The 26147-nt window shown below is 36.7% G+C and overlaps 2 protein-coding genes across 6 annotated transcripts in view; one reads left to right on the top strand and one right to left on the bottom strand.

Moving 5' to 3' along the window:
• The first annotated feature begins 468 nt into the window (after positions 1-468).
• LOC103697601 (cellulose synthase-like protein G3) lies at positions 469-13831 on the top strand. 3 transcript variants are annotated; one of them, XM_026801300.2, is made up of 9 exons: positions 469-1149; positions 9891-9995; positions 11473-11604; positions 11687-11899; positions 11981-12095; positions 12192-12376; positions 12454-12804; positions 12881-13413; positions 13542-13831. In XM_026801300.2, exons 1-9 carry the CDS (start codon positions 550-552, stop codon positions 13543-13545), a joined length of 2238 nt encoding a protein of 745 aa, XP_026657101.2. In that variant the 5' UTR covers positions 469-549; the 3' UTR covers positions 13546-13831. The 3 variants fall into 3 exon arrangements, with proteins under 3 accessions (XP_026657101.2, XP_038986948.1, XP_038986949.1); XM_039131020.1 differs by lacking the exon at positions 9891-9995 and having other exon boundaries at positions 12881-13633; XM_039131021.1 differs by lacking the exons at positions 11473-11604; positions 11687-11899 and having other exon boundaries at positions 470-1149; positions 12881-13633.
• Positions 13832-20448: 6617 nt separating this feature from the next.
• Positions 20449-26147, bottom strand: part of LOC103697600 (AT-hook motif nuclear-localized protein 14-like) — a 44295-nt gene continuing 38596 nt past the window's right edge. For 2 of the 3 annotated variants that reach the window (XM_039131018.1, XM_039131019.1), the window contains exon 6: positions 20449-20881. In XM_039131018.1, coding sequence (XP_038986946.1) covers positions 20814-20881 — 68 coding nt within the window. In that variant the 3' untranslated portion in view covers positions 20449-20813. Of the gene's footprint in view, positions 20882-21047; positions 21111-26147 lie in introns of all 3 variants that reach the window. The other variant, XR_005513718.1, reaches the window with a different exon arrangement.

Below are 26147 nucleotides of genomic sequence, written 5' to 3'. Positions count from 1 at the left end.
CAAAATCGATATTTGCATGCATACCCTTGTAAAACTCTATTATTGTACAAATGCCCGTAATATAATGGTTCTTCTAACGGTGTTAAAAAAATCATATTTATATTAATTAAAAATAAAATAAAATTTTAAAATTACGCTATTATTTCTGTCTTCTTTTTCTACTATCGGGATCGCAATCTATTTGCATGTCTACCCATTAAGGGTATTTTAGTCATTTTAATTTGAAACCGTTAATTTTTTAACGTCGTTAGATAGCATGGACACATATGCAAAAATAAAAATAAAGAAAAAGTACAATGGCAAAATAAGTGTTTTACGAGGATATACATGTAAATATTAATTTGGAAGGGTATTCATGTAAAATCAAATATTTAGGTGGGTATTTATGTAATTTTCTTTTTTTTTTTTTTTCAGTCTGAACCTTATCGAGAACGGTGAATGCGGCAATAATATCTGTGGCAGTGTCCGCTCTTATCTCCAGAGAGCATGAGTGAAAATAGAAATTTGGGGACCGAAGGAACAATGCGCTGAACAAAGCCCGAAACAAAAATGAGGAAAGAGAATGATCGGCCACTTCACGAGAACCGGGTGGATCAACCCTTTGCTACCCTTAACCGATTCCACATCCTCGTCCATGTCTCGGTCACCCTCGCCGTGCTCTACTACAGAGTTTCACGGTTGCCACTTCTCCTCCAACTCTCCTTCACCACACTGGCATGGATTCTCCTCATCGGCTCCGAGCTCTTGCTATTTTTCCTGTGGATCCTCGCTCAGGCTTACCGATGGCGACCCATCTCCCGGACCGTGTTTCCTGAGAGACTGCCGGAAGATGGAAGCCTCCCGCCCATCGATGTTTTCATCGTCACGGCTGACCCTGACAAAGAGCCGACCGTCGAGGTGATGAACACACTCATTTCCATCATGTCCCTTGATTATCCTACCAGCAAGCTCCACGTCTACCTCTCCGATGACGGAGGATCACCGATCACTCTGTCTGCTACTAGGCTGGCCTACGATTTTGCCAGATCATGGGTTCCTTTCTGTAGGAGGTACAAGATCGAGACACGGTATCCAGCAGCCTACTTCTCTGGATCTAATGTTGAAAGTGTAGGAAGCCCGGAGTTTCAGGAGGAACGGCAGAGAATCAAGGTATGGTAACTCTCTTGCTCTCCTACAGATTTCTAATTTGCATTATGTCTACGGAAACAACCTTGATAAACGATCACAAGCTGTTGCTTACTCTCAAGTAATTCCTGTATGTTGGCCGGTGGCAGCATAAGAGGTGGGGTGAATTGGGGCTTTTAAAACTTTTAATTAATTCTAAACTTTTGAGTTAATTAAACAAAGTTATATGGATGCGCAACGAAACTTAAACTTAGCAATTGATTAATTCTAATCTAATCAAGATTAAAACTATTAAGCAACAGATAAATGAGCTCAATAAAAGATTAGTCTAAGTTTCCTCAAGCATGCAATTCAATATAATGAATCTTGGTGCAGTTTTATCAAGTGAAACTTCGTTAAATAATTTGAATATACTTGTAACTAAACGATGTGCGAATAAGAGTTAAGTAAGCAATTCAATCAGACATTTGTCTAAGTAAATAAGTGAGGAAATCAAATAATAAAAAGAAGCAACACAAACACAACAATAAGTCAAAAACTTTCAACTTATTAGAACATACAACAGAGAATTCAACTTATGGAGTTAAGCATAGCGGAGAGATAATCTAAACAGAGGAACTAACTTAATACAATCAAGAGTACAGTTCTAATCAAAGTTAGCTAGATAAAGATTAAGCAAGTTAGAACTAGCTAAACAATTTTAACTAGAATTGCAACTGAATGAATAGGCAAGTAAGCTAAATAAGCATTACAAACACACGAAAGTATAGTGGTTCGGTGCCAACTGCACCTACATCCACTCCCCAAGCTCTCTTGGAAATTTCACTATAATCCCCCTGATTATAGTGTGGTTGTTTTCCGAGTTCACAACCCAACTCGTTGTTTTTCCAGAATCACAATGAATCCAAGTTGGTTTTCACAGGCTCACCAACCAAAATCCTTACAAAATTCAATTAAGGTTTGGACCAAACCTTCCCAAAAGTTCCAGCAGCTGAAACTTGTTACAAAATAAGTATTGAAAGAATTAAAGTACAAATACTATTGCTCAATAAATAAAAATATGTTGATTATGTTACAAGAGAGCACAAGAAAGTTGTGGGTGGTTTGAATGATGTCGTGGGTGCTTCACCAACTTTCAGAGCTGTGGAATGTTGAATGCTTGCAATAAAAATTTTAAGGATTTCACTTGGTTGCTTACTCCTATGCTCTGGTTTTGGGGGCTCTTTAATGATTTGAATGTTGGGTAGTTGAGCTCATTTCAATCTGAGGTAGTTTTCTTGTATTTATAGCCTTTGATGTGGTAGGAACTTGATTCTAGCCGTTAGAGACAAAAACTAGCCGTTAGAAAGTGGTTTTCCTTGAACTTTTTCATAAAAAACTAGTCGTTGTCACTTCCAGCAGAGTTGGAGTCGTATCGGCCAGTCTAGAAGTCATCTCGCATATGGATTTACCAAAAAATAGGCTTCTATCTTTCTACGAGGCATCTCATGCCTGTAGGAGACGTCTTGTGCTTCTGCAGGAGCCATCTCGCGCTTCTGCAGGAGCTGTCTCGCGCTCTGCAGGAGCTATATCCTGGTCATCTCCTAGACTGTTTCTTTGGATTTTTCTTTGAATTGCTCCTCCAACTTGAATCCTTTGAACTTGAAACTTGGACCAATGAAGTGTAGCTTTCTTCTAACTTTTCTTGAGAACTTTTGAGGCTTTCTTGTATCCTTCCAACTTGCTATGTTCTTTACAAAACAAATTATCTTTCTTTTTGCAACACCAACATTAGAAATTGCACCACAAAATTTTGGGATCATCAAAATCAATTCTAGGATAGACCACAAAACTTTAAGTATATGCAAGTGAAAAAATAGAATGTGTCTAAGGACAAATACATAGCTAAGTTTCATGATGTAATTACATGTAACTTCAAGAACATCATGATAATGCTTTAGAGTTAATCAGCATAACATAATCAACATATTTCAATCTAAGCTGATTTATATTCAATTCAAAATATAAAGCATTGTGAAAATATACTCAGATATTTCATCCTCTTTTTGATAGCAGCAAAAAGGTTGTAAAATAATGAAACATAAGCACAAAGCAACAACAAAAAGGTTGCAAAATATTTCTCCTCCTTTTTCATTCAATGTATGTCAAATTATTGCAAGAATATGAATCATGTAACTCAAGGCAATAAAGTCAGAACAAGATAATGAGTAGAGATTAGAGCCAATTAAGATAATTTCAGAGATATCAAAGCGAATTATGATGAGATCACATCAAATTTGATGATTTTAACATTCTTTTAAAGTTTTTTTACCTCTCTTTCAAAAGAGTAAACCTGAAATAATTTCAAAGGTAACAAATATCATCAAAATCAAGGATGAAAAGTTTGACTTTGCGACATTTGAGATATGAGCCAGAAGAGATCTCTAAATATAGATTTCAAAGATAGTTTTCAAATCAAATATAGATGGAATCTTTTTCAAGTTATTTTAAGGAATATCAAGAATGATATTCAAAGAAAGCATGAATGAAATCCAACCTCTTTTCTTTTTTTTGAAAGATCTTTAATAACATATTAAAGCTTTTTCATTTTTTTTTTCTGATATATTAAGTATATAGCAACATGAGAGCAATCTAATTAATTTTCAGAGTATAGTATAATAGCAGATAAAGATCAAAACTCATATACTCGAAAAACATAAGATCATGTTGAATCATTAATTCTTAATGACTTCAAAGTTCTTCTATGATATAAAAGCATTAAGGCTCAAAGTTCTTCTATGATATAAAAGCATTAAGGCGCAGATACCAAAACATTAATTCATGCAAATTGTGATACATCTTAGAGTATACATAAAATCCAAAACTTTGAAAGTTCTTTTAGAGCTCTTTTAAAAATTTTCTTTTACTCCTTTAAAGAGGAACATCTATTGATATATATAAAAATGAATTGGCACAGGATTGAAACTTTAAAGCTCAAGCCAATAAGAACTCATTAGTAGATTCCAAAGTAAATTTCTGATACTAAGACAAATGAAATCCTTTTCAATTAGTTTTCAAAATAAATGATTTACCAATTAAGTACCCATGAAAATCCAACTTCCAAAAGATATTCAATGAAGCACAAAGTCTGATACCAAAATATGCTTAAATTGGTATCAATTTTAAACCAATTAGACATTAAAAGTATACTAAAAGTTCTTTGCCAAATTTACATAGAGTACCCTTTAATGATTTAGCTTTAAGAACATTCATTTCTCTTTCATTTATGTAAGGCTCTTGATATCAATTCATGTTTTGTAAGTAAAACAGTTAAATTCAGAAATTGACAAGAATGATCATGAATCAAAGATAAAACATTCAAGGTATGCATCAAATGAAAGCGACTTTTGAATAAGATGCAGAATGCAAAGAGATTGAATATCTAAAGCTCCCCCTCAATAGATGCATTCTTCTTTAAATATTCTTTTCTTTTATTAAATTTTAGATTTTGATGCTAAGTGTGAATAAAACTAAAATTCTATAATATCAAGAATGTAAAGTGATCTAAAGTTTTTCAAAATTTATACCGATCACTCTTTTTAATCTTTTAAGTGCAAGTTATGCTTCCTCTTAATTTTTGAGAATATGCACTAAAATATTAATCAGAAAATAATTCTTTTGAAGCTCAAATTTTTTTCAAAAGCAATTACATTTTTTCTTTAAGAATTATTTGAGTGATTTGAAATATTTCTAGCTTTAGGATCATTCACCCTCATTTAAAAATAACTTTTTCTTTTAATGATAGAAGCACATAATTATACAGAAGAAAAATATATAAAAGATCATTCAAGTGTATATTTATAAAATTCAATTTCTTAGTCATAGTTTCACAGCAATGTATGCAAGAAACACAATAATTTTTTCTAATATCAAAATAAAATTATATATTTAAAAATATTTGTTCGCAATCAAGATCATTGAAAAACACATCCTTAGCATTTAACTATGCCATCTTTTTATCTAATTTTTCCCATTTTCCTTCAAGATTGGGAAGAGACACACCATCAATAATCTGTAGGTATGTGAGGTCGATTAACTATAACACTCAACATATCATAGTCTAGTGCTTTAATTAAAATATGCATGCGTACTTTCCAATAAGTATAATTCAAGCCATTGAAAAGTGGAGGTCTATTCGTGGATTGTCCCTTGGCTAAAGAGGTCCCAATAAGGGCTGCCATAGATTTTTAACTCGTTGACAGTTAGGTCAATGACAGACTTGAATACCAGGCTTTATACCACTTGTTGCCTAGCTATGTAGCCCAAGAGGAGGGGGTGAATTGAGTTTTTCAAAAACTTTAAGTAATTGCAGCGGAATTAAATACTTGATGGAAGAAGATAAATTTTTGCAGTAAACTAATAAACAGATATGCTAAAGATAAATGCAAGTAAAATAATCAACACAAACACAAGATATTTATAGTGGTTTGGTGCCATTCTTCCTACGCCTATGTCCACTCCCCCAAAACTTTCTTCTGAAGAGTTTCACTATAATTTATAATCCAAAGTACAACCCAATTATCTTTCGGGTTTACAACTAAACCCAATTGATTTTCTCAGGTTAATTAACCAAAATCTTCAACTGATTGTTTTTCGGATTCACAATCAACTCAATTAATTTTTCAGGCTATCAACCAAAATCTTCTTCGAACCCAGCCACAACACAATCCAATTCAAAGTTGGATGGACCTTTTTCTAAGTTTCAATTTTTGAAACTAGTTACAACAAAATATGAAAGAATTAAAGCACAGTAAAGTACAGCTCCTAAACAATGAATGCGAACATGTTGCTCTTGATGGCGCTTGACCAACTCTTTGGCGTATAAGATTTGATCGTTCAACTCAAAATGCTCTTGAATAATTTTCTCGTTGAGGTTCTCTTCTTTTTCTTTTCTTTTCTTGCTCTTAGTGGATTTTCCTTCATAGTGCTTGAGCTCTTATTTTTCTTTGGTGTTCTCATACATTTATACTCTTTAGAGATGGTTGGAAAATTTTTCTAGCTGTTAGACAATTAATAGAGCCATTGTGAGACAAAAACAACCATTTTGATTCACAGAAAAATTGGCATTATTGTTGTCAGGCGTAGAGAGCAACACGCCATTTTTTAGGATCAACTTGGGATTTTTAAAAGTCAACTCGTGATCTTCAGGAGTCATCTCGAGCTTACTTTTGTTTTTTCTGCATTTTGTCTTTCTTCTGTGGCACTTGTACAGTCGGCTTTCTTAGTTTAAGAGTTGACTCGTTAGATGACTAAGGTCGACTCATTGCTTTTGGGGGTCGACTCTTCAACGACTAAGTTTTGCTACTTTATATCTTTCCACTCTGGCTGTTCTAGGGTCGGCTTGACTATTTTTGAGGCCGACGCTAATTTGACTGGAGTCGGCTCGTGAATTTTATGGGTCAACTCGCCAACGCGATGATTTTCTCAAGTCTCTATCTTTTCTCTGTGCCCATTTTGGGGTCGACTCGCTTTTGTCTAGGGTCGACTCTTGCTAAATTAGAATCGGCTTGAGTACTTCATGAGTCGACTCATCAATATGATTAATTTTTATGGCTTTCTATCTATCCTTGAGACTGTTTTGAGGTACACTCGCAATCTACTGGAGTCAGCTCATGAAGGCTTATCAGTTAGCGATCGTGTGCCTGGGTCGACTCGTTGCAAACTTTTGTATGTGAGCTTTCAAGAAATATTTTTATAGCCTTTTGGAATTCAGTTTCTTGATGTGGAGCTTGAAATAGATGATCTTTACTTGAGAGTGGTTGAAGGCCTTCTTCTTGCTTTTTGAAATTGATCAATTAAACTCGAAGTAGTAAATTAGTCAACTTTTGAATCAATTGTTTTGCATTATCAAAATCAATTTTTTAGGGTTAACAACAATTATTTTTAGAATACCCCAAGAAATAGGTTATTTGTGGAATTAGGTGGTATGGTCATGGACAAATTGATCATACTTTTAATGAAGGTACTGCAACCAAATATAAAGATTTTCTTCATGACCGAGTATAACTTTTTCATCAAAGTTTTGAATTTACTCCCTATCAAATTAGAAACATCATTGTTCCTTAGGAAGGAATTTCACCAAATAGAGACATGGATGGAAAAGTTTGGGTAGGCAAAAGCAACTTTTGAACATCGATGTATCCATATTTTATAAAATTAGTCTTTAGATAATCCAACTAGTTCTCCAACTTTTTTGTATCAGCAACTCCGTTATGCACAAGTATCTTGATTCAATCTTTTGACTTTTAGAGGTTGAACGGGGATATTTTGAGCACAGATATGTTGATTCTCCACTTCATTGGATGATTGATGGTCATCACCAAATATTGGAGATAGCTTCACAATGGAGTTTTGGTTTAGACCTAAAGGCTTAGTGGAGAGAAGAGCTCTATTCATTGTGTGATCTTCTCCTCATATAGAAGATCGAGATGAGTCTTCTCATCATCATCTCTTGTGGTAGAAGCCATTGTCCTTGTCTATCCTCCAATGTGCATCGAGCATCAAAAGCCTTTTTTCCATCCATTTATATAGACCATCCGCTAGGGCTCCACAAAGTTATAACCATAGACTTTGATACTACTTGGATCTAACTGGAGAGTGAAGAAAGCAATTCTTCCAATCCATTTAACTCAGAACTCTCCCTAAATGATAATAGTAAAATAATACAAATTTTGAAAGTAGAGTTTTAGATCTCTTTTGTTTTCACTCATTTTTAATAGCATTATAATAGTAACTTTATCTATAATAATGATGTCCGAGTCCCCAAATCCAGGTTTGGTTCATCTTCTAATTAAAGAAGGTTATATTTCTTCTAAAATAGTAAGTGACCGGTGGAAATAATCATTGAAAAGCTAAAATCCTTTTGGATCTAGATCTCAACTTCTCCATAAAATTTATGGTGTGTCATGTTACCTAATTCCTCACAGATTGAAGATATGATAGTTAAAAGTTTTTCAGTCATTAAATGTAATTCGATTGAGTATTTTGGAAATCTCAATGGTCTCGAAATGGGGTCATCTTGAACTCGGCAAGCTTGTCAACTACTCACCACATCATAGATCTCAAGAAGTATCCATTTCCTGCATCCGTGCGCCCCCCCCCCCCCCCCCCCCCCAAAAAAAAAAAAAGGAAAAAGCTAGAAACAAACAAGTTATATGAAAGTTTGTAGTTCATACATTTTACTACATGAACTAGCCCTAGATGTAGTAGATCTTGCTCTAAACTCTATTTAGACCTACCAAAAATGGTCAAATCAATTCATGACAAGTCCAATTATCCTCCTAGATCAAATAATTACCTTATAAACTCTAGGAGATATGCATGAACTATGATTAAAATGATGCTTTGAAATTCTAAAATATTTAGGAACACTTAATTAAAGCTTAATGACAACTAATTATAGATAACTAATGATTACAATTTGACTAGACTTCAACCTACTGACTTATAATATCGAACAATCATATGGGAGGTCTAAGATAGACTAATATGATATGTTTGTTACATTGCTCCTATCTTAGGCATCTCTATCTTATAAACTCATCCTTGATTAATTTCTTTTATTATCATTTCTCTATATCATTTCTCTAGAATTCCATGTCTTCGATCCCATAACTTTGTACGACGTCCACTAAATAATTTGCATTTTATTGAATGTAGATGATGCAATCCAAGAACAAATGACCTTGGTGTTTTATAGAGAAATAAGGATATTTAAATATATCGCGAAAAGATTCTTTTAGTTCCAAACAAAAGGATTTCTTGAAACATTTTTTGTTAAAATTAAAACATTAAATCAAATTTTGAGTTCAATTATGCCCTAAGGATCTAAAATGTTAAGTTCTGGTCCTTTCAAATCAAATGCTAATGGTATAGAGTTGACTGGATTAATGATATATAGGCATAATTAGGTCGTGCAATAATTGTGTGGGTTTTAGGAGCTGGAGGATAGGATGTGAGAGTGTTAAAATGATACTAACAATACTTATCGTCACAACATTAATAGAAATTTGAGATGAAGTTCCAAGTTCATCAATCTTGCTAATTGTCTCTTTTCCTTTTTGTGGATATTGACTTTGTATCGAACAAATGACAATCTAATAATGGTCAATCATTTGAAGAAATCTTAGTTGTGTAATGGAATGAAGCAGCATGGATTGAAGTTTCTCAAGAATATGTTGAAAATTTCTTGTTTGTTCTTTAAGCTTATATGCTCATTTTTTTGAATCCTCCATCTATATCCTTCCTTTTGGTTCTGGACAAGACATCTTCATATAAGTGAAGTAACCTCTTATGATCTTTAAGAAGTTCATCATTTACATCTTTTTATACCATAATGTTGGAAAGGAGATGCATTTTCAAAAAGAGAAATAGGATAAAAGGATGATAGATTGAAATGATTCCCTGATAATAGCTAATGTCAAAATTGTGGGCATTTACAAAAAAATGAGGAAGAGAGATTTGGATGGAGGGGAAGATAGTAGAAGAAGGGAAATTTCAAGTAGAATCAACTGTTATAATCTTAGGAATAAACTCTCCAATTTTTAGTTCTTTATTCATTTTGTTTATTTGACTTAATGTGGAGACTATATAACTCTTCATATCCCTTGCATTAATACATAACTACTTTTTGAAGGATACAAATGATAATTGTCTTTATAAATTTTAAGATATTTATGGATAAAGTATAACTAATAATAATCAATGATATATGTTGATTAATGCAGCTTTTGTATGAGTCCTTTAAGAAAAATGTGGAGAAGGAAAAGGACAAGACTAAAAGTACTCAAGTTATGACCAAAAGAGTTCAAGATCAACCTTCTTGTATTGAGGTAAATTCGACTACTACAATAGCATCATGAACAATGGTCGGCTTACAAATATATTAACTCTCCGTGTTCTTTTGACCAATAACTACAAGTAAAGTTTCATAAGATTATAGTCTTCTTCTGACAAGCTGCCAATTTCTTGTACTTGATAGAGAGCATAGGTATTTGCTTGTTACCTTTTAAATTTGCCTTCAACCATCAAGCTAATCATAGCTAAGTTATAGATTACTTCTTAAGCTACATTTTAGAAAACTCCCTTTATAGCTTTAATTTTTCCTACAAATTCTCTAAAAAAATTTCAAAGAGTCTCATTAAAATCTATCAAACCATTAAACAAGTCCAATAGGAATTTAACTATAATACTTGTTATCTAGGAGGGTCTTCTAGACCTTTATGGACCACTTAAGCCACTTTAGGTACAGCTAGATAAGGTATGGAAATAAAATATGTACCATCCAAATCTCAATGGCAACATGTAACCTACTAAAATTTCTTTTCTAGATAATGATATTCATTTTTAATGCTTCAAGTTTCAAAACAATTAGATTTGATGAAAAATATAGTAAATCAACCTAGTAAAGACTAATTAGAGTCATCTAAAAAGACCTACCAATAACTTGGAAAATATATATCTGTGTACTTGTGTGCATCAAAATATATTTGTCTATTGAAGTGCTAAGTGTTATTAAGCATCATTTTAGAAGACATTCTTTGGAGAACAAAATCAAATGTGTTCTTGAAATGTTTTTTCATTGAAACTTTTACAATTTGTGAAAAAAATGACCTAAATCTACAAAAATAAAAAATGAAGCAGGTCTTATTAGATGATAGACTAATCGTCCCTTTCATAATTTATTCATATATGAAGCAAGAGATATGTTAGCAATTTTCTTAAGGCATGCAGTAAGGTGGCCTTAATTGGCTATAGAACTATAACTAAGATGAGCTCTATTAGTTTTGCTAATTTTAATGAACAACAAATCAATTTTCATTTATTGTCTTTTTGTTTTGCTTTTTTTTTTTGGAGGAAATGAGCTGGAGCCAGATTCAATTTATCAAATTATTGATTCGGAGTCAGTAGATTACTCTCACTTTCCTTTTCAAGAAAACAAAAAACAATAACTGAATTTTTAATTTGACTTCATCTAGTTAATTATAATTATTTACACATACAATTTTATTGGTCTGAAAAGTTTGGGCCCCTTGTCATATTATCTGTACAAAAAGTGTGATAGATTAGGTTTTAAGTGCCAAAGGTTGATTAATGTTATTGGTTTATTTTTAATTAGAATCATACTATGACAGATTCTGTAATATGACTAGGCTAATATTTTGATCCATTAATCCTTTTCCCTTTTTGCTCAAATTTAAGTTTTGGTAGTTTACTCCAAGTTCGCCATCCATGTAATAGGGAAATCAACCACTTTCCTGTTAAACAATTTGATTCGTGGAATCTAAGAACATTTTGGCTTGCACTTAGATAATCAAAGGCGACCAAGAAATGAGTACCTCCTTTGAGAAACAAGCAGAGATACCACTACTAGTCTATGTCTCCCGTGAGAAAAGAAAGAACCATCCTCACCACTTCAAGGCTGGTGCATTGAATGTCCTTGTGAGCTTTCTTTCTCACCTCTTTATATTCTCTCTCTTATAGTCTCTGAGAACAATAATGGTCAACGTTATCTTCGTTGCAGCTTCGCATCTCAGGCATAATAAGCAATTCTCCTTATATATTAGTATTAGACTGTGACATGTACACCAACAACCCAGCATCTGTACGACAGGCAATGTGCTTCCACCTTGATCCCCATTTATCCCCTTCGTTAGCTTTTGTTCAATTCCCTCAAAATTTCCACAATATTAGCAAGAATGACATATATTGTGCTGAATTGAGGTCGGTTTTCGAGGTACATATCCAACCAAGAAGAATGGCATGTGTTTTTCTTAAAAGGTTTTGATAACAAGAAGGAAAGTGAGTTTCTTTGCAGATTCAATGGAAGGGCTGTGATGGGCTCAAGGGGCCAATACTCTCTGGCACAGGCTTCTACATCAAAAGAAATGCATTGTATGGAGCCAGACCAGGCCAAAAGTCAACAAGAGAAGGTGATATTAGACATTTTGATGCAAAGAAGCCTGGATGACCATTAACCATTACATGCTTCCATTACTCTGCACTAAAGATCAGATGTTATTTTACAGGGTTCAACTCGACCGAGATAGCAGAACTCAAACAAAGTTTTGGTTCCTCCAATGAGTTTATCGCATCGTTTCTTCATAACAGAAGAAATGATCTTGACAACAGAGCAACAACATACGCATGCTCACAAGAAGCCACACTTCTGGCTTCTTGTACATATGAGATTGATACTCAATGGGGTGAACAGGCAAGTCTCTGGCAAATGATACGTAAAGATGCTATTAATGACTTCATATCTATCTCATTGCATATCTCTGTCCCCAGATGGGATTCTTGTATGGTTCAGTAGTTGAGGACTACTTCACAGGCTTTCATTTGCACTGCCGAGGTTGGAACTCAGCCTACTATATCCCTCCAAGCCCTGCATTTCTTGGCAGCGTTCCCACTAGCTTCAGTGACACTCTGATCCAGAGAAAGAGATGGATGTATGGATTGCTCGAAGTGGGATTCTCAAGATTTTGCCCTCTCACTTTTGGTATTTCAAGTGCAACTTGTATGCTTCAGAACATGTGCTATGCCTGGCAGGCATTCCAGCCCTTAGACTCATTTTCTCTGTTGTGCTATGGCATCATCCCCCAGTTGTGCTTCTTGAATGGCATCTCCTTGTTTCCTGAGGTAAAGGAAAAAAAATATCTCCACTTTCCAAGCTGTATTTGGCATTTCTCTTTAACTACTTGACCTGCTGCTCTAGGTTTCCAGCCCATGGTTTGCTGCCTTCGTGGCGGTGCATCTATCTTCCTTGTCTCAACATCTAAGGGAGGTCCTTTACTCCAAAGGATCTCTAAGGACATGGTGGAATGAGCTGAGATTTTGGATGATAATTTCTGTAACAGCCCATCTCTTTGCATGTTTAAATATAATCATGAAGTTGGTTGGCATGAAGGGAGTAATCAACTTCGATCTTACAAACAAAGCAGTGAGGGAGACGCAAATCCAAATGTATGAGAATGGGATTTTTGATTTTGAAGGAACGTCACTGTTACTCATCCCACTGACAACCCTCAGCATCCTAAATGTGGCTACATTGATTGGAGGGGGATGTCGTGTGATCGTGCAGAAAAGCCTCCATGATTTGTTTGGACAGCTTTACATCTCGTGTTTTATACTGCTCATCAGCTATCCAGTGCTTGAAGGGATCATAATAAGAAGAGACAAGGGTAGAGTTCCAACTTCCATCACCTTGTGGTCTATTATGTTGACTGTGATCCTTCTGCTTTTGTTTGGGTAACGGTCTCTGACATTCTCATGTCTTTTCTACTTGTTTGCATTCACTATATAAGTGCCTACAGGATACTCTTCATAGTCTTTTATACTCTGATGTATTTTTGTAGTTGTTTGTATGCACTAAATAGGTAAAAGATAATCTCTGGTTGGGGTGCTGGGTTGATATGCGCCCACCTAAATAGACTACTCATCTATGAATCCAACAAGATTTCCAGCCCAATTTTGCTGAATATTATCCAACAGCTCTGGAGGGAGATGTCCTACTTGCATCTGACAACCGGTCAGTCCTCCCCAGCCCCACCCTAATATAATTAGTTTGGATGAAATCTTTAGGGTGATCACTTCATGACTTGAAACCTGATCCCCATTTGTAAGCGATGAGGTATATACAATAATCTTTTGAAGTTCATTGTGGATACCATATGTGCAATTAACTATGAGCTACGTGGTAAAAGATAAGGGTTTAGACCCGCTAGCAATGATTGACAAGAACTTTTTTTCTTTTTGGTAAGGTGGAAAGCGATCAATCCTCTACAACAGAGTTACAAGTGACCAGATGAAACCAACTCAACATATACCGCAGATCCTGCAAATATTTTTTTATTTGCATTGCTACTAAAATGGTCTTGATGCAGGTCTAAATGGGTAATTTGCAGACCATAGATGCTGAAATTAAGATCCATATTACTACTTTCTTTTCCTAACTCTCTGAAAGTTCTAATCTAAACATAAAATTTAAAGAGTTTCCTCTTGACTTATGGTCCAAGAAGTCAATGAAACAAAGAGCCATCTTTTGTACCCTCTCATCAATAGATAGACCCAATATTTACCCCACAATTAGTATCATTAGTATCCTGCTCAGCAGACATAATATGAGAATAGGCCCAAAAAAGGCTGAAGTCGGCAGGCCCAAACAACTTTAGCCTAGGGCCCAAAAAAAAATTATATAACAGAGGATCACGATCACGATCCTCTGCTTGTGCATTATGGGGATGAAGACACCGTGGTAGCTCTGTGCCAACCCTACGGCCTCTTGAATGGCCGCCGATTCTGCTCAACCGCCGTGACAATCATGGCGGTGAACGAGCTACAGCCATTCGAAAACTGCTTATAAATTCTCTTTCTCTGCCACCGAGTCACCATCATTTTCATCCCCTTCTACCTTCTTCTCCGGCGACCAGGGTGCCGCCTCGGCCAAGCGCTGCCGCTAGAGTCTCCTCCTTTTCCTCTAAGACCACCGACGAACCTATTTCTCCCTCTCCTTGTTTCGAGTGCCGCAATAGCCAGCTCGCCGACCGAGTTGTCCTCAACCAAAATTCTTCTTCTTCTCTGGTGGCCAGTCTGCCACCCGGCTGAGCACCACCACCCAAAGCCTCCTCTTCTATCTGATCTCCTACTTGCTCTGTTTTACGACTCCTTTCTTCGTCGGAAGTTGCTCCGCTGCCGCCGCAAGAACCACCGCCACTGCAGGTGCCTCGGTGAACTCTCTTCCCTCTGTTTCTCCACTCTAGACCATTGTTGGGATGTTCCATCTACTTGGGCCGAGTTCATCCATTTGGGCCATGTTGGGCCGTTTCAACTACTTGGGTCAAGTTTATCCATTTGGGTCATGTTGGTCATTCCATCTTCTTGCGATGAGTTCATCCATTTGGTCCGTGTTGGGCCGTTTCATCTACTTGGGCCGAGTCGATCCATTTGGGCTATGTTAGGCTGTTTCATCTACTTAGGTCATGTTCATCCATTTTAAGCCCAATTGGGCCGTGGCTATTGTCGGCCAAATTTAGGCCTAGTTTAGTTATTTTGGGCCATATTGGGCCATGACCATTGTGGGCCGAGTTTGGACTTTGCTCAGTCTCTTGGGCTGTGCCCATTATGGGCCAAATTTGGGCCTAGTTTAGTTATTTTGGGCCCTATTGGATCGTGTCCATTGGAGGCCAAGTTTGGGCCCTGTTCACCCTGTTGGGCTATGTCCATTGTGGGCCATGTTCGGGCCCTGTTCACCCTATTGGGCCATGTACATTGTAGGTTGTATTCCTTTTGGGCCTTGTCGGACCCTATTCATCCCTTTTGGGACGTACCAATTTTGGGCCCTGTTCATCCATTTTCGGCCGTGCCCGTTCATTTTGGGCCAAGAGATTAGAAGAGAGAGAGAGTAGGGAAACCCTCTTTGTCACTCTCTATTTAACTTGTGAACTAGATACATTGATTGATCCAAGTTGACCCAGGCCAAATCTCTCTTTTCCTACTTTGGTCAAACTGGACTGAATATGCCAAACCTCTAATTGGACCTAACCAAGGGGATTAGGCTCGAAACTAAGTGGATCAGGCCCAAAAACTCAACTAGCCTTATATCGTGTACCTCTCTCTCTAAACAAGCCCATATTTTGACTAGATCTAAACCTTTCTCCTAATAGTTGATCCGAACCACTTGGATTGAGCCCAAGACCAGGATCAGACTAAATCCAGACTCGAGCTAAGATTCTCTTTTCTCTCCTTTTTCTTCTCTCTAGATATGCTCGGGGTTCCTAGAAGAAGAAGAACAAGAAGGACAAGGAGAAGAAGAAGAAGAATGAGAAGATGGAGCAAAAGAAGGAGAAGAGAAGGTGGAGGAGGTAGAAGTAGAAGAAGAAGAAGAAAAAGGAGGAGGAGGAGGAGAGGAGGAAGCAAAAGGAGAAGAAGAAGAAGATGGAGGAGGAGAAGAAGAAGGTGAAGGAGGAGGAGGAGAGAAAAAGAAGGAGAAGGAGAAGCACAAGAAAGGGAAGAAGTAGTAGAAAAAGTAGAATAAGAAGGAGAAGGAGAAGAAGGAGAAGTAGAGGAGGAAGAAGAACAGAAGGAGAAGTAGAAGAAGAAGAAGATGAAGAAGAAGGGGAAGGAGAGGAAGAAGAAGGAGAATTTGAAGCAGAAGGAGATGGATAAGAAGAGAACAAGATAGGAGAGGCAGAATTAGGAGAAGAAGAATAAGAAGAAGGTGAAGAAGTAGAAGAAGCAGGAAGAAGCAGGAGGAGAAGTAGAAGTAACAGAGGAAGAAGAATGAGAAGTAGAAGAAAAAGACTAGTAAGAATGAGAACAAGAAGAAGAACAAGGAGAAAAAGAAAAAGGAAAAGAAGTAGAGAAAGAAGAAGAAGGAGAGGACGAATGAGATGGAGAAGCAGGAGTAGAAGTAGAAGAAGAAGATGAAGAAGAAGGAGGAGGAGGAGGAGGAGGAGAGGAAGGAGGAGGAGGGGAAGAAGGAGTGGAAGCAGCAAGAGAAAAAGGAGGGGAAGAGGGAGAAGAAGAGGGAGAAAAAGAAGTTGAAGAAGGAGAGGAAGTAGAGGAAGAAAATGAAGGAGAAGACGGTGAAGAAGAAGAAGTAGAAGATGGAGGGGAAGAAGAAGGAGGAGAAGGAGGAGGTGAAGGAAGAAGGAGAGAAAGAAGGAGAAGTTGAAGAGGAAGAAGAAGGCAAAGTAGAAAAGAAAGTAAAAGAAAGGGAAGTAGTAGTAGTTGTAGTAGTAGTAGAAGAAGAGGAAGCATAAGAGGAGAAGAGGAAGAGGAAGATGGAGAAGCGGAAGTAGGGGAGAAGAAGATGGAGATGTAGAAATTAGGAGAGGAAGAAGAAGAAGAATGAGAAAAAAGAGAAGATGAAGATGCAGTAGAAGGAAAAGGAGAAGAAGGTAAAAGAAGAAGAAGAAGAAGGAGAAGCAGAGGAAGAAGAAGAAGGACAAGAAGAAGTAGAAGAAGAAGAACAAGGGGAAGGAGAGAAGAAGGAGAAGAAAGAAAAAAGGAAATGGAGAAGACGGGGAAGAAGATGAAGAAGAAGGAGGAGAAGTTGAAGGAGGAGGAGGAGGAGGAGAAAACAAAGATGAAGGGAAGCAAATGGAGAAGAAGAAGGAGAAGAAGAAAAAGAAGGAGAAGAAAGAGGAGGAGGGGGAGGAGAAGAAGGAGAAGAAGGTGAAAGTAGAAGAAGAAGAAAAAGGATCAGAAGGAGAAGGAGAAGAAGGTGAAAGTAGAAGAAGAAGAAAAAGGATCAGAAGGAGAAGGAGAGAAGAAGAAAGAGAAGAAGTAGTAGTAGAAGTAGTAGAAGAAGAAGAATAAGGAGAAGAAAGAGAGGAAGAAGTAGGAGAAATAGAAGGAGGGGAAGACGAAGAAGAAGTGGAAGAAGATGGAGAAGAAGAAAAAGAAGTAGCAGTAGAAGAAGATGATGAAGAAGAAGGCGAGAAGAAGAAGATGAATAAGGAGGAGAAGCAAAATTAGGAGAAGAACAAGAAGGAGAAGCAGAATTAGGGGAAGAAGAAGAAGTAGGAGAAGAGGAATTGCGGGAAGAAGAAGACGGAGAAGTTGAAATAGGAGAACAAGAACAAGAAGGACAAGGAGGAGAAGAAGAAGAATGAGAATATGGAGAAAAAGAAGAAGAAGGAGAAGAGGAGGTGGAGGAGGTAGAAGTAGAAGAAGAAGGAGGAGGAGGAGAGGAAGAAGCAAAAGGAGAAGGAGGAGGAGAAGAAGAAGTTGGAGAAGAACGAGAAGGAGAAGAAGAAGGAGAAGGAGAAGCACAACAAGGGGAAGAAGGAGAAGTAGTAGAAAAAGGAGAAGCAGAAGAAGAAGAAAAAGGAGAAGGAGAAGAAGAGGAGAAAGAAGAAGAGGAGGAAGAAGAAGAAGAAGGAGAAGTGGAAGAGTAAGATGAAGAAGAAGAAGGGGAAGGAGAGGAAGAAGTAGGAGATGGGTAAGAAGAGGAAGAGAAAGGAGAGGCAAAAATTAGGAGAAGAAGAATAAGAAGAAGGTGGAGAAGGAGAAGGAGAAGAATAAGGGGAAGAAGGAGAAGGAGAAGTAGAAGGAGCAGAGGAAGAAGAATAAGAGTAGAAGAAAAAGATAAAAGAAGAATGAGATGAAGAAAAACAAGAAGGAGAAGAAGACCAAAGACCATAAATGAAGCTGAAAAGGATCATACTTGGATAAATGCAATGCAAGAGGAACTTAATCAATTTGAAAGAAATATTGTTTGGCCATTCATAAGTTGACCCAAAGATCATCCTCTACTCGAAAAAACTTTTTCTTGACTTGGGAGTTGCAGTATCAGATTGCCCATTGCTAATAAGTAGTCGTCGTCCTGATTTGAGCTCATTTCTTGGCTTTGTCCAACAAATCCAAGTTTGTGCAAAGATTCTCGGCATTTACTTGGTCGTCATACATCTCCATCTGATAGGACAAATATCCGATCTCCACAACAATGATAACTTCAATTCCAAAGGCAAGATTGAAAGAAATTTCTCTGGTTGGGATCTGATGGGTTGTCTGATAGGCCTACAAAATGCTAGACAGCTCTCTACCCAAAGACCCTTCTCTCGATTAAGCCTACTCTTCAAGCCCTATAAAATAGTATAGTTAGTTACCTCAGCTTCTCCATTGGCTTGAGGATGACTAACCGAGGTAAATTGGTGGTCGATGCTAAGTTCGGAACAGAATTCTTTAAATTAGGCACTATCAAATTGTTGGTCATTGTCGGTGATGAGGACCCATGGGATTCCGAACTAGCAAATGATAGATTTTCAAATGAAGTTTCATACATTCTCCTTGGTGATCCGAGCTAAAGGTTTCATCTTGACCCATTTTGTGATGTAGTCAACGGTCATGATGAGAAACTTTCTCTGCCTGCTAGTATGCAGAAAAGGATCGAGAATATCCATCCCCCACTAGGCGAACCACCATAGGGCACTAATTGGAGTTAGCTCTAGATTGGCTAGTGTTGAATATTAGCATGTCTTGGGCAATGATTGCATTTCTTCATAGACCGAGCAACATCTTTTTGTAGAGTGGACTAATAATACCACTAACTTAGTGCTTTGTGTGCCACGGTCCTGCCTCCCAAGTAATTTCTGTATATGCCTTTATGGATTTCTCGGAAGGTGTACTCAGCTCCAATAGGTCGCAGGTGTTTGAGGTGTGGCAAAGCGAAGGACCTCTTGTATAGTCGATCGCTGATCATAGTATACCAAATAGTCATGCTTAAGCTAACGAACCTTCTTCTGGTTGGTGGAAAGTTATCCCTCCTTAAGATAGTGGACGATGGGATCTATCCAACTCAGCTCGTCTTCCACTTGGAGTACTTGGCCATAATTTTCATCAATGCTGGGTTTGTCAAATACATCAAAGTAAGATGTTCTGCTCAAGTCGAAGAGTTCTGAGCTGGCTAATTTGGATAAAACATCCACCTTCATATTCTTTTTCCAAGGTATCTGCTAAATTTTAAATGTCAAAAGTTAGATCTCCTTAACTACTTCACCATCACAGGATCTTGGGCATCACAATCTTCTTGGGCCTCGTTAACAGCCAGTTAGGAATCACTGTAGATCCTGAGTCAAGTTACCCCAACAGCTTGGGCTAGCCTCAATCAAAAGTTCAAATGATAAACATATATAACCGGGAACTCTTGAATTAAAATCCAATTATAAATTTAAACATAGATACTATACAATATCATAGCTACTTCAATGCCACAAACAAGATGCCTGCTATGTTGCCAGTATTGCTTCAACAATATCTAGGTTCAAAGAAGCCACCTAAAGTCTGTGTATCTAATCCTTCAATAAGTCCCATTATAGCCCCTCGCCTGTCCCGCTAAAACATTGTATAAAATACAAGGTAAGCAACAAAGATCAGGAAGTAAATTTGGTGAAAAAATGTAAGAAATTTTTGCATATGCACCACTGCATATTTCATATTTACCATCCTAAAATCACTATTTACACGTAATACCTTCAAATCATCTTGTATTTGGCATAATACCCAATTTATTATTTTTTTTAATGGCAATGTAACACGTAATACCTTCAAATCATCTTGTATTTGGCATAATACCCAATTTATTATTTTTTTTAATGGCAATGTTAATAACTTTTATAAATTTAAACTTACACTATTACCCTTTTGATTAGTACCTGCAAGTATTATACTCCTACAAAGAGACAAGGAGAGGTTCCACTAAATAGCATAAACCTCCTACCAAGCCAGCAAGTACATGCGATTTTCCCCTTTTTTTTTCGTGGACTCTTACTAGAAAACAAATAAGGTTGGCAACCAGTATCTCTTCAGTAATCATTAAAAATCTGTCAGAAGAGCATTTTATATGTACATTCTGTGGCAAAGATGAGAGTTAACAAAAATTGCTATATAAGGAGGATTTGATATGATGAGGAGAAGCATGGTCATCTCAACCCATCTATGTGCCACATACCCTTTATGCACAAAAAAGGGGTATCACTATTTCAAATCTAGTGTAGGAGATCATTATACAGACCTCATGGAGAATTTTGTGTCATATAAAGGTTTTTGTATCCATTATCCATTTTCTAAGGCCCATATGATTTTCTAACCAAGAAACACACAAAGCTATGAACAGAACTTGTAAGACCTTCCGCTCCCAACTGCGGCTAATCTTGAATATTTTCATTGTCATCATCTGGTGACTGACATGCTCCATGCACACCATCTTGCCTTCCTGCAAAAAACAGAAGGTCATGCAATTGTAGAGATAGAAAATTTAGAGAAAGCTAATGAATGCGTCCTTTCTTTATATGGCACAAGATACAAGTATCAAGAAGCAACTATGCTGACTTGCAAAGATATTTTACAGTCAATGAGACTGCACCCTGGACGTTAGTTACCTGCAAGTATTATACTCAAATGCTGCAAGAGACTAGCCCCAAGAATGATGATTCAGATCTTCCCTGATAATCAAAGTTTACTAAGACATGTCACAAAACTAAATTGTAGTGATGCTTCCTTCTCTTGGTGAAGAACCAACTCCATACAAGATCATTGTTTCTGTTGAAGAGGTTCCAAGAAAATCTACCCACGATTTTTAGGTAAAACAGTAAATGTCTGTTATAAGATTATTTTGAGGAGCCTTGGTTGATAATATAACAGTAAGTTGGAAAAACTATCCTGTTATATTTATGATATGACATTATTCAAAAGAACATAAAAAACATAAACCAAAAACAAAGCATGCTGTGAATTTGATGCTTTTCATGAGGATAACATGAACCGCGAATGAATATATTAGACATGGAGTTGTAAAGATGGAGGCAAGGTACATGAAAAAGTTGATAACTGAATGAGTTGATGTCACGTGGCCAACTCGCAGATGCAGTTTGTAAAGATGGAGGCAAGGTACATAAAAAAGTTGAAAATTGAATGAGTTGATGCCATGCCCCCAACTCGAGATTGCGAGTCGGGGTCACGGCAATCACCGCATACTTATAAGAAATCCTTCCCACAAGCATGCAAAGCAACTCAACATGATATCATAAACATACAATGAAACAATCTTAAATGATAATATGCAAACTTTATTTCAATAACTCACTCAAAATTTAAAAATCTTACAATTATAACAAAATTCTAAAGTAATACATCAACTTAAATAAACTCTAAACTAAGATAATCTATGCCAAAATTCTACTAGTCGCTCTTCCATATTGAAAGCCCGTTTAGATTAGTTCTCTAAATTTGTAAAATAAATAAATAAATAAATAAGAAGTCGTATAATGAGCTAAACAGCCCTATAAATAATAAATACCTTAACTAGATAATTCATGTAATAACATAAGATATAATAGTAAAACCGAAATTACCACAAATCAATGTAAAAACATAACCAATTTCGCTTTAAAACATAAATTCATTAAAATCAATATATTTCAAATATTCATATATGTATTCATAAATTCGATCCCAAACAAATCACATTCAACTCAATAGCCTTTAACCATGGTCACACTTATATCCTGTGGCTAGGACAGAAATAGAACTGCACTTATAACTTGCAGAATGGGCTAGAATACCGCACTTATACCTTGTGAAGTGGATCAGAACCACATTTATACCTATAGTGGGGCCAAAAGCACAATCAATGAGGTTCAATAATAGTCAGAGTGACAGTGCATACCCTCAAATGGTAGGATCCAGAACATAGGTCGAGAGTTCAAATTTGATGTAAGTTCTTTTTACAAAATAATATATATATCATAATCCAATCAAAATATGCATATATGATGTAAGATCAGTAAACAATATAATAATAGTCCGAAAAATATTCCTCCGAATTAGATATCTATTTTCCATTCAAAATATCATCTCATAAAATTCATAAATCACATATAAATCAATTAATAATTTATTCGATATAAAAATAATATTATAAAAATAAAGAATCTAGAAAAGACAGATCATTACTTACCTTGCGAGTGAAACTAAACTATAGGTGCAAATAATTTCGATAATCCCTCTTAAAACCTAAGATTCAAAAATTATACTTTTTGTTAAAATTTCATCAATATTATTTTAAAAAAATAAAAACCCTAATTCCAGCATCCTCACAGGGCTAACCAAGCAAAAGTGCCCGACACTTCAGTCAGTCTAATCAAGGCGAAACTCATCTAATCATGTTCGAACTAGGATACAGGTCGTTCAACAAAAAAATCAAGGATGGCCAAATCTAATTGTGTCTTGCAAGGGCCAGGGTGGGGGCTAGAGACCCAAGGAACCACGACCGGCCAATTGATAGTCGGCGGCCGTGGTAGCAGGCAGCCGACGACGAAAACCCACTTGAAAACAAAGGTTTCTACCCCTTACATCATGTAACCGAGGCATCTCGGTAGTCAAAGCCCCGACCACGGCTACAAACCAACATGAGGAACCAAGCAGAAACCTCAGTGACAAGCTTCGACGGCGTTAATGGGCAGAATGAAAGAATGAGATTGGAAAAATCCAAAGAAAAATATGGAAAAACAGAGCACCCTTTCTTGATAGAAAATCCAACGATCACCGACCATAATTAGGGCTCTTAAAGGGTCAAGAAAGGGAAGAAGGGTAAATTGAAGATGGCAGGGTCCTTACCTGTTTCCCGGCAGCATTTGGCAGTGGCGATGGTGCGAAAAAAAATCGACGTTCGGAGAGAAAAAACGAACGAATGCAGGCATTAAGCATCAATTGAGGCTGAAATTCTAGTGGAGTGGAAGAGGGACTATGGAGGGGCTCTAAATAGCCTTGGTCATGACCAGAATCTGACCCAGAGTCAGATTCCGTCCGACAAAATCGGAGGGAAGAAGACTCCCATCGGGAGTCTATTCCCTCCTCGCACGTACACGACACGTGCAAATTTTTTTTTCTTTTCTTTTTTCTGTTAGGCCAAATCCTCTAGACCCAGTTACTAAATATTACATTTTCCCTTCCCCTTAATAAATTTCGTCCACGAAATTTTTTTAGCGGAGTCTTCAAAATTTAAGGAGACTTCTTCCAAATCAAATCATAACACTTCTCAAATCAATATTATCGTATTTGACCAATTTCAAAATATTTCCGTTCACTATGCTTTCATTGCGCAACTATAATTTAAACTACCAATATTCTCTAGATTCATGAAATGTCTTTTAATAAAAAGACCATAAAGTATCAAATTGATAATGCATAATTTTTTTCTCTTTATTTAGAAATCCTTGAATAGGATGTCTCAATTCTTCAAATAACTTATTCTATAATCAATATAGATTTATATCCCAATATCCCTAGTGTCTACCCTCCTACACTCATCCTATGTCTGATTCTATATCATAATTTATCTATTTATGCTCTGACATATATTAATTATCATGCCCCCAATCCGAGATCGCGAGTCGAGGCCGTGACAGCCACTGCATACTCATAGAGAACCCTTCGCACAAGCATGCAAGGCATCTCAATATGATATACTCATATGCAAACTTTATTTCTATAAGTAACTCAAAATTTAACAGTCTAATAATTCTAACAATATTCTCTGGTAATACGTCAATTTAAATAAACTCCATTCTAAGATAATTTGTGCCAAAGTTCTGCTAGTCACTCTCCTATATTGAAACCCTAGTCATACTAGTTCTCTAAATCTATAAAAAAAGTTGTATAATGAACTAGACAACTCAATAAGTAATGAATACCTTAACTTAATAATTCATGCAATAACATTACCATGAATCAATGTAAAGACATAACCAATTTTGCTATAAAACGCAAATCCATTAAAATATGTATCTTTCAAATATTCATATACGAATTCATAAATCCGATTTGAAACAAATCATATTCAATTTAACAGCTTTTAACTATGCCATACTTATATCCTACGAAGCAGGCCAGAATACTGCACTTACATCCTATGGAGTGGGCTAGAATATCACATTTATACCCTATTATGGGGCCAGAAGTAGAATTAATGAGCTCAATAATAGTCAAAGTACCAATGCATAACCCCCAATTGGCAGTCTAGAATATAGTGAGAGTTCAAATTTGATAAATATCAAATTTTCTTTCACACAATAACATATATATCATAATCCAATCAAAATATACATATATGATGTAAGATCAGTAAACAGTATAATTAAAGCCCGAAAAATCTTGCTTCAAATTATATATCTATGTTTATTTAAACACCATCTAATAAAATTCATAAATCACATTTAAATTGATTAACAAATTATTCGATGTAAAAATAATATTATATAAATAAAAAAATCTAGAAAAGGCAAACCATCACTTATCTTGCAAGCGAAATCAAACTATAGGTCCAAATAATTTTGATAATCCCTCTTAGAACCTAAGATTCAAAACTTATATTTTTTATTAAAATTTTAGCATAATTATTTTAAAAAATAAAAATTCTAATTCCACCACCCCACAAGGTTGACCAAGCGGGAGTGCCCGACACCCCAGTCGGTCTAATCAAGACAAAACTCCTTTGATCATGTTCGAACTAGAATCAGGTGGTTCAATAAATAATCAAGGGTGGCCAATCTAACAAGGTCTGGCGAGGGTTAGGGTGGAGATTGGCAACTATCCGACGATCCTAGATCAGGATCCTTCACTAGAGCCAATCCAAAAGTCACTAAGAGACATCCTTACTAAATCCAACCGTGGGGGAGAGGAGAGAATAGAGCCCTCTAACTAGGAAGAGGAGAGGTGGTTGCTGGTAGGCCCGAGGAACCACGACCGACAAATTGAAGGTCGGCGGCCGGTGGTAGCAGGTGGCTGGCAGCGGAAACCGACTCGAAAACAAGGGTCTCTACCCCTTACATCATATAACCGAGGCATCCCGACAGTCGGGCCCCTGCAACAGCTACAAAGCATCATGAGGAATCGGGCGAAGACCTCGACGACAAGCTCTAGTGGCATTAACCGCCAGAAAGAAAGAATGAGATCGAAAAAATTCAAATAAAAATAGAAAACAATAAAGCATCCATTCTTGACATAAAATCTGGTAATCACCAACGGAAATTAGGGTACTCAAAGGGTCCAAAAGAAAAGGAAGGGTAGATTGAAGGTGGTAGGTTCTTTACCTGTTTTCCGGCGGCATTTGGCCATGGCGATGGTACAAATGGTGATCGGCGTTCGAAGAGAAAAAAAACGAAGAGAACGCCGGCAGGGGCTTTAAATAGCCTCGGTCGTGATCGATATCCAACCCAGAGTCGGATTCCATCCGACAAAATTGGGAGGAAGAAGACTCCCATTGAGAGTCTCTTCCCTGATCGCATGTGCGCAGCACATGCAATTTTTTTTCTGTTGGGCCAAATCCAATAGGCCAATCAAATGGGTCGGGCCCAGTATTACAGTTGATATGGGCATTGAATGAAAATATGAAGAGTCCCTTGCGACCAGAACTATTTGAATGCACCATATTGCAGAATCAGCAAATAGGACACGAAGACTTGAGCTAGCGATCTAAAAAT

This window comes from Phoenix dactylifera, chromosome 10, assembly GCF_009389715.1.
Source record: "Phoenix dactylifera cultivar Barhee BC4 chromosome 10, palm_55x_up_171113_PBpolish2nd_filt_p, whole genome shotgun sequence".
Classification (NCBI taxonomy): Eukaryota; Viridiplantae; Streptophyta; class Magnoliopsida; order Arecales; family Arecaceae; genus Phoenix; species Phoenix dactylifera.
This window is presented reverse-complemented; position numbering and strand designations above follow the sequence as displayed.

Bases quoted from the DNA above. Each gene is read 5' to 3' on its own strand.
- LOC103697601 (XM_026801300.2), top strand. From the start codon at position 550: ATGAGGAAAGAGAATGATCGGCCACTTCACGAGAACCGGGTGGATCAA. The intron at 9,996-11,472 runs GTAAATTCGACT...GCTTGCACTTAG, and splicing joins ATCAACCTTCTTGTATTGAG to ATAATCAAAGGCGACCAAGA. The intron at 12,805-12,880 runs GTAAAGGAAAAA...CTGCTGCTCTAG, and splicing joins GCATCTCCTTGTTTCCTGAG to GTTTCCAGCCCATGGTTTGC.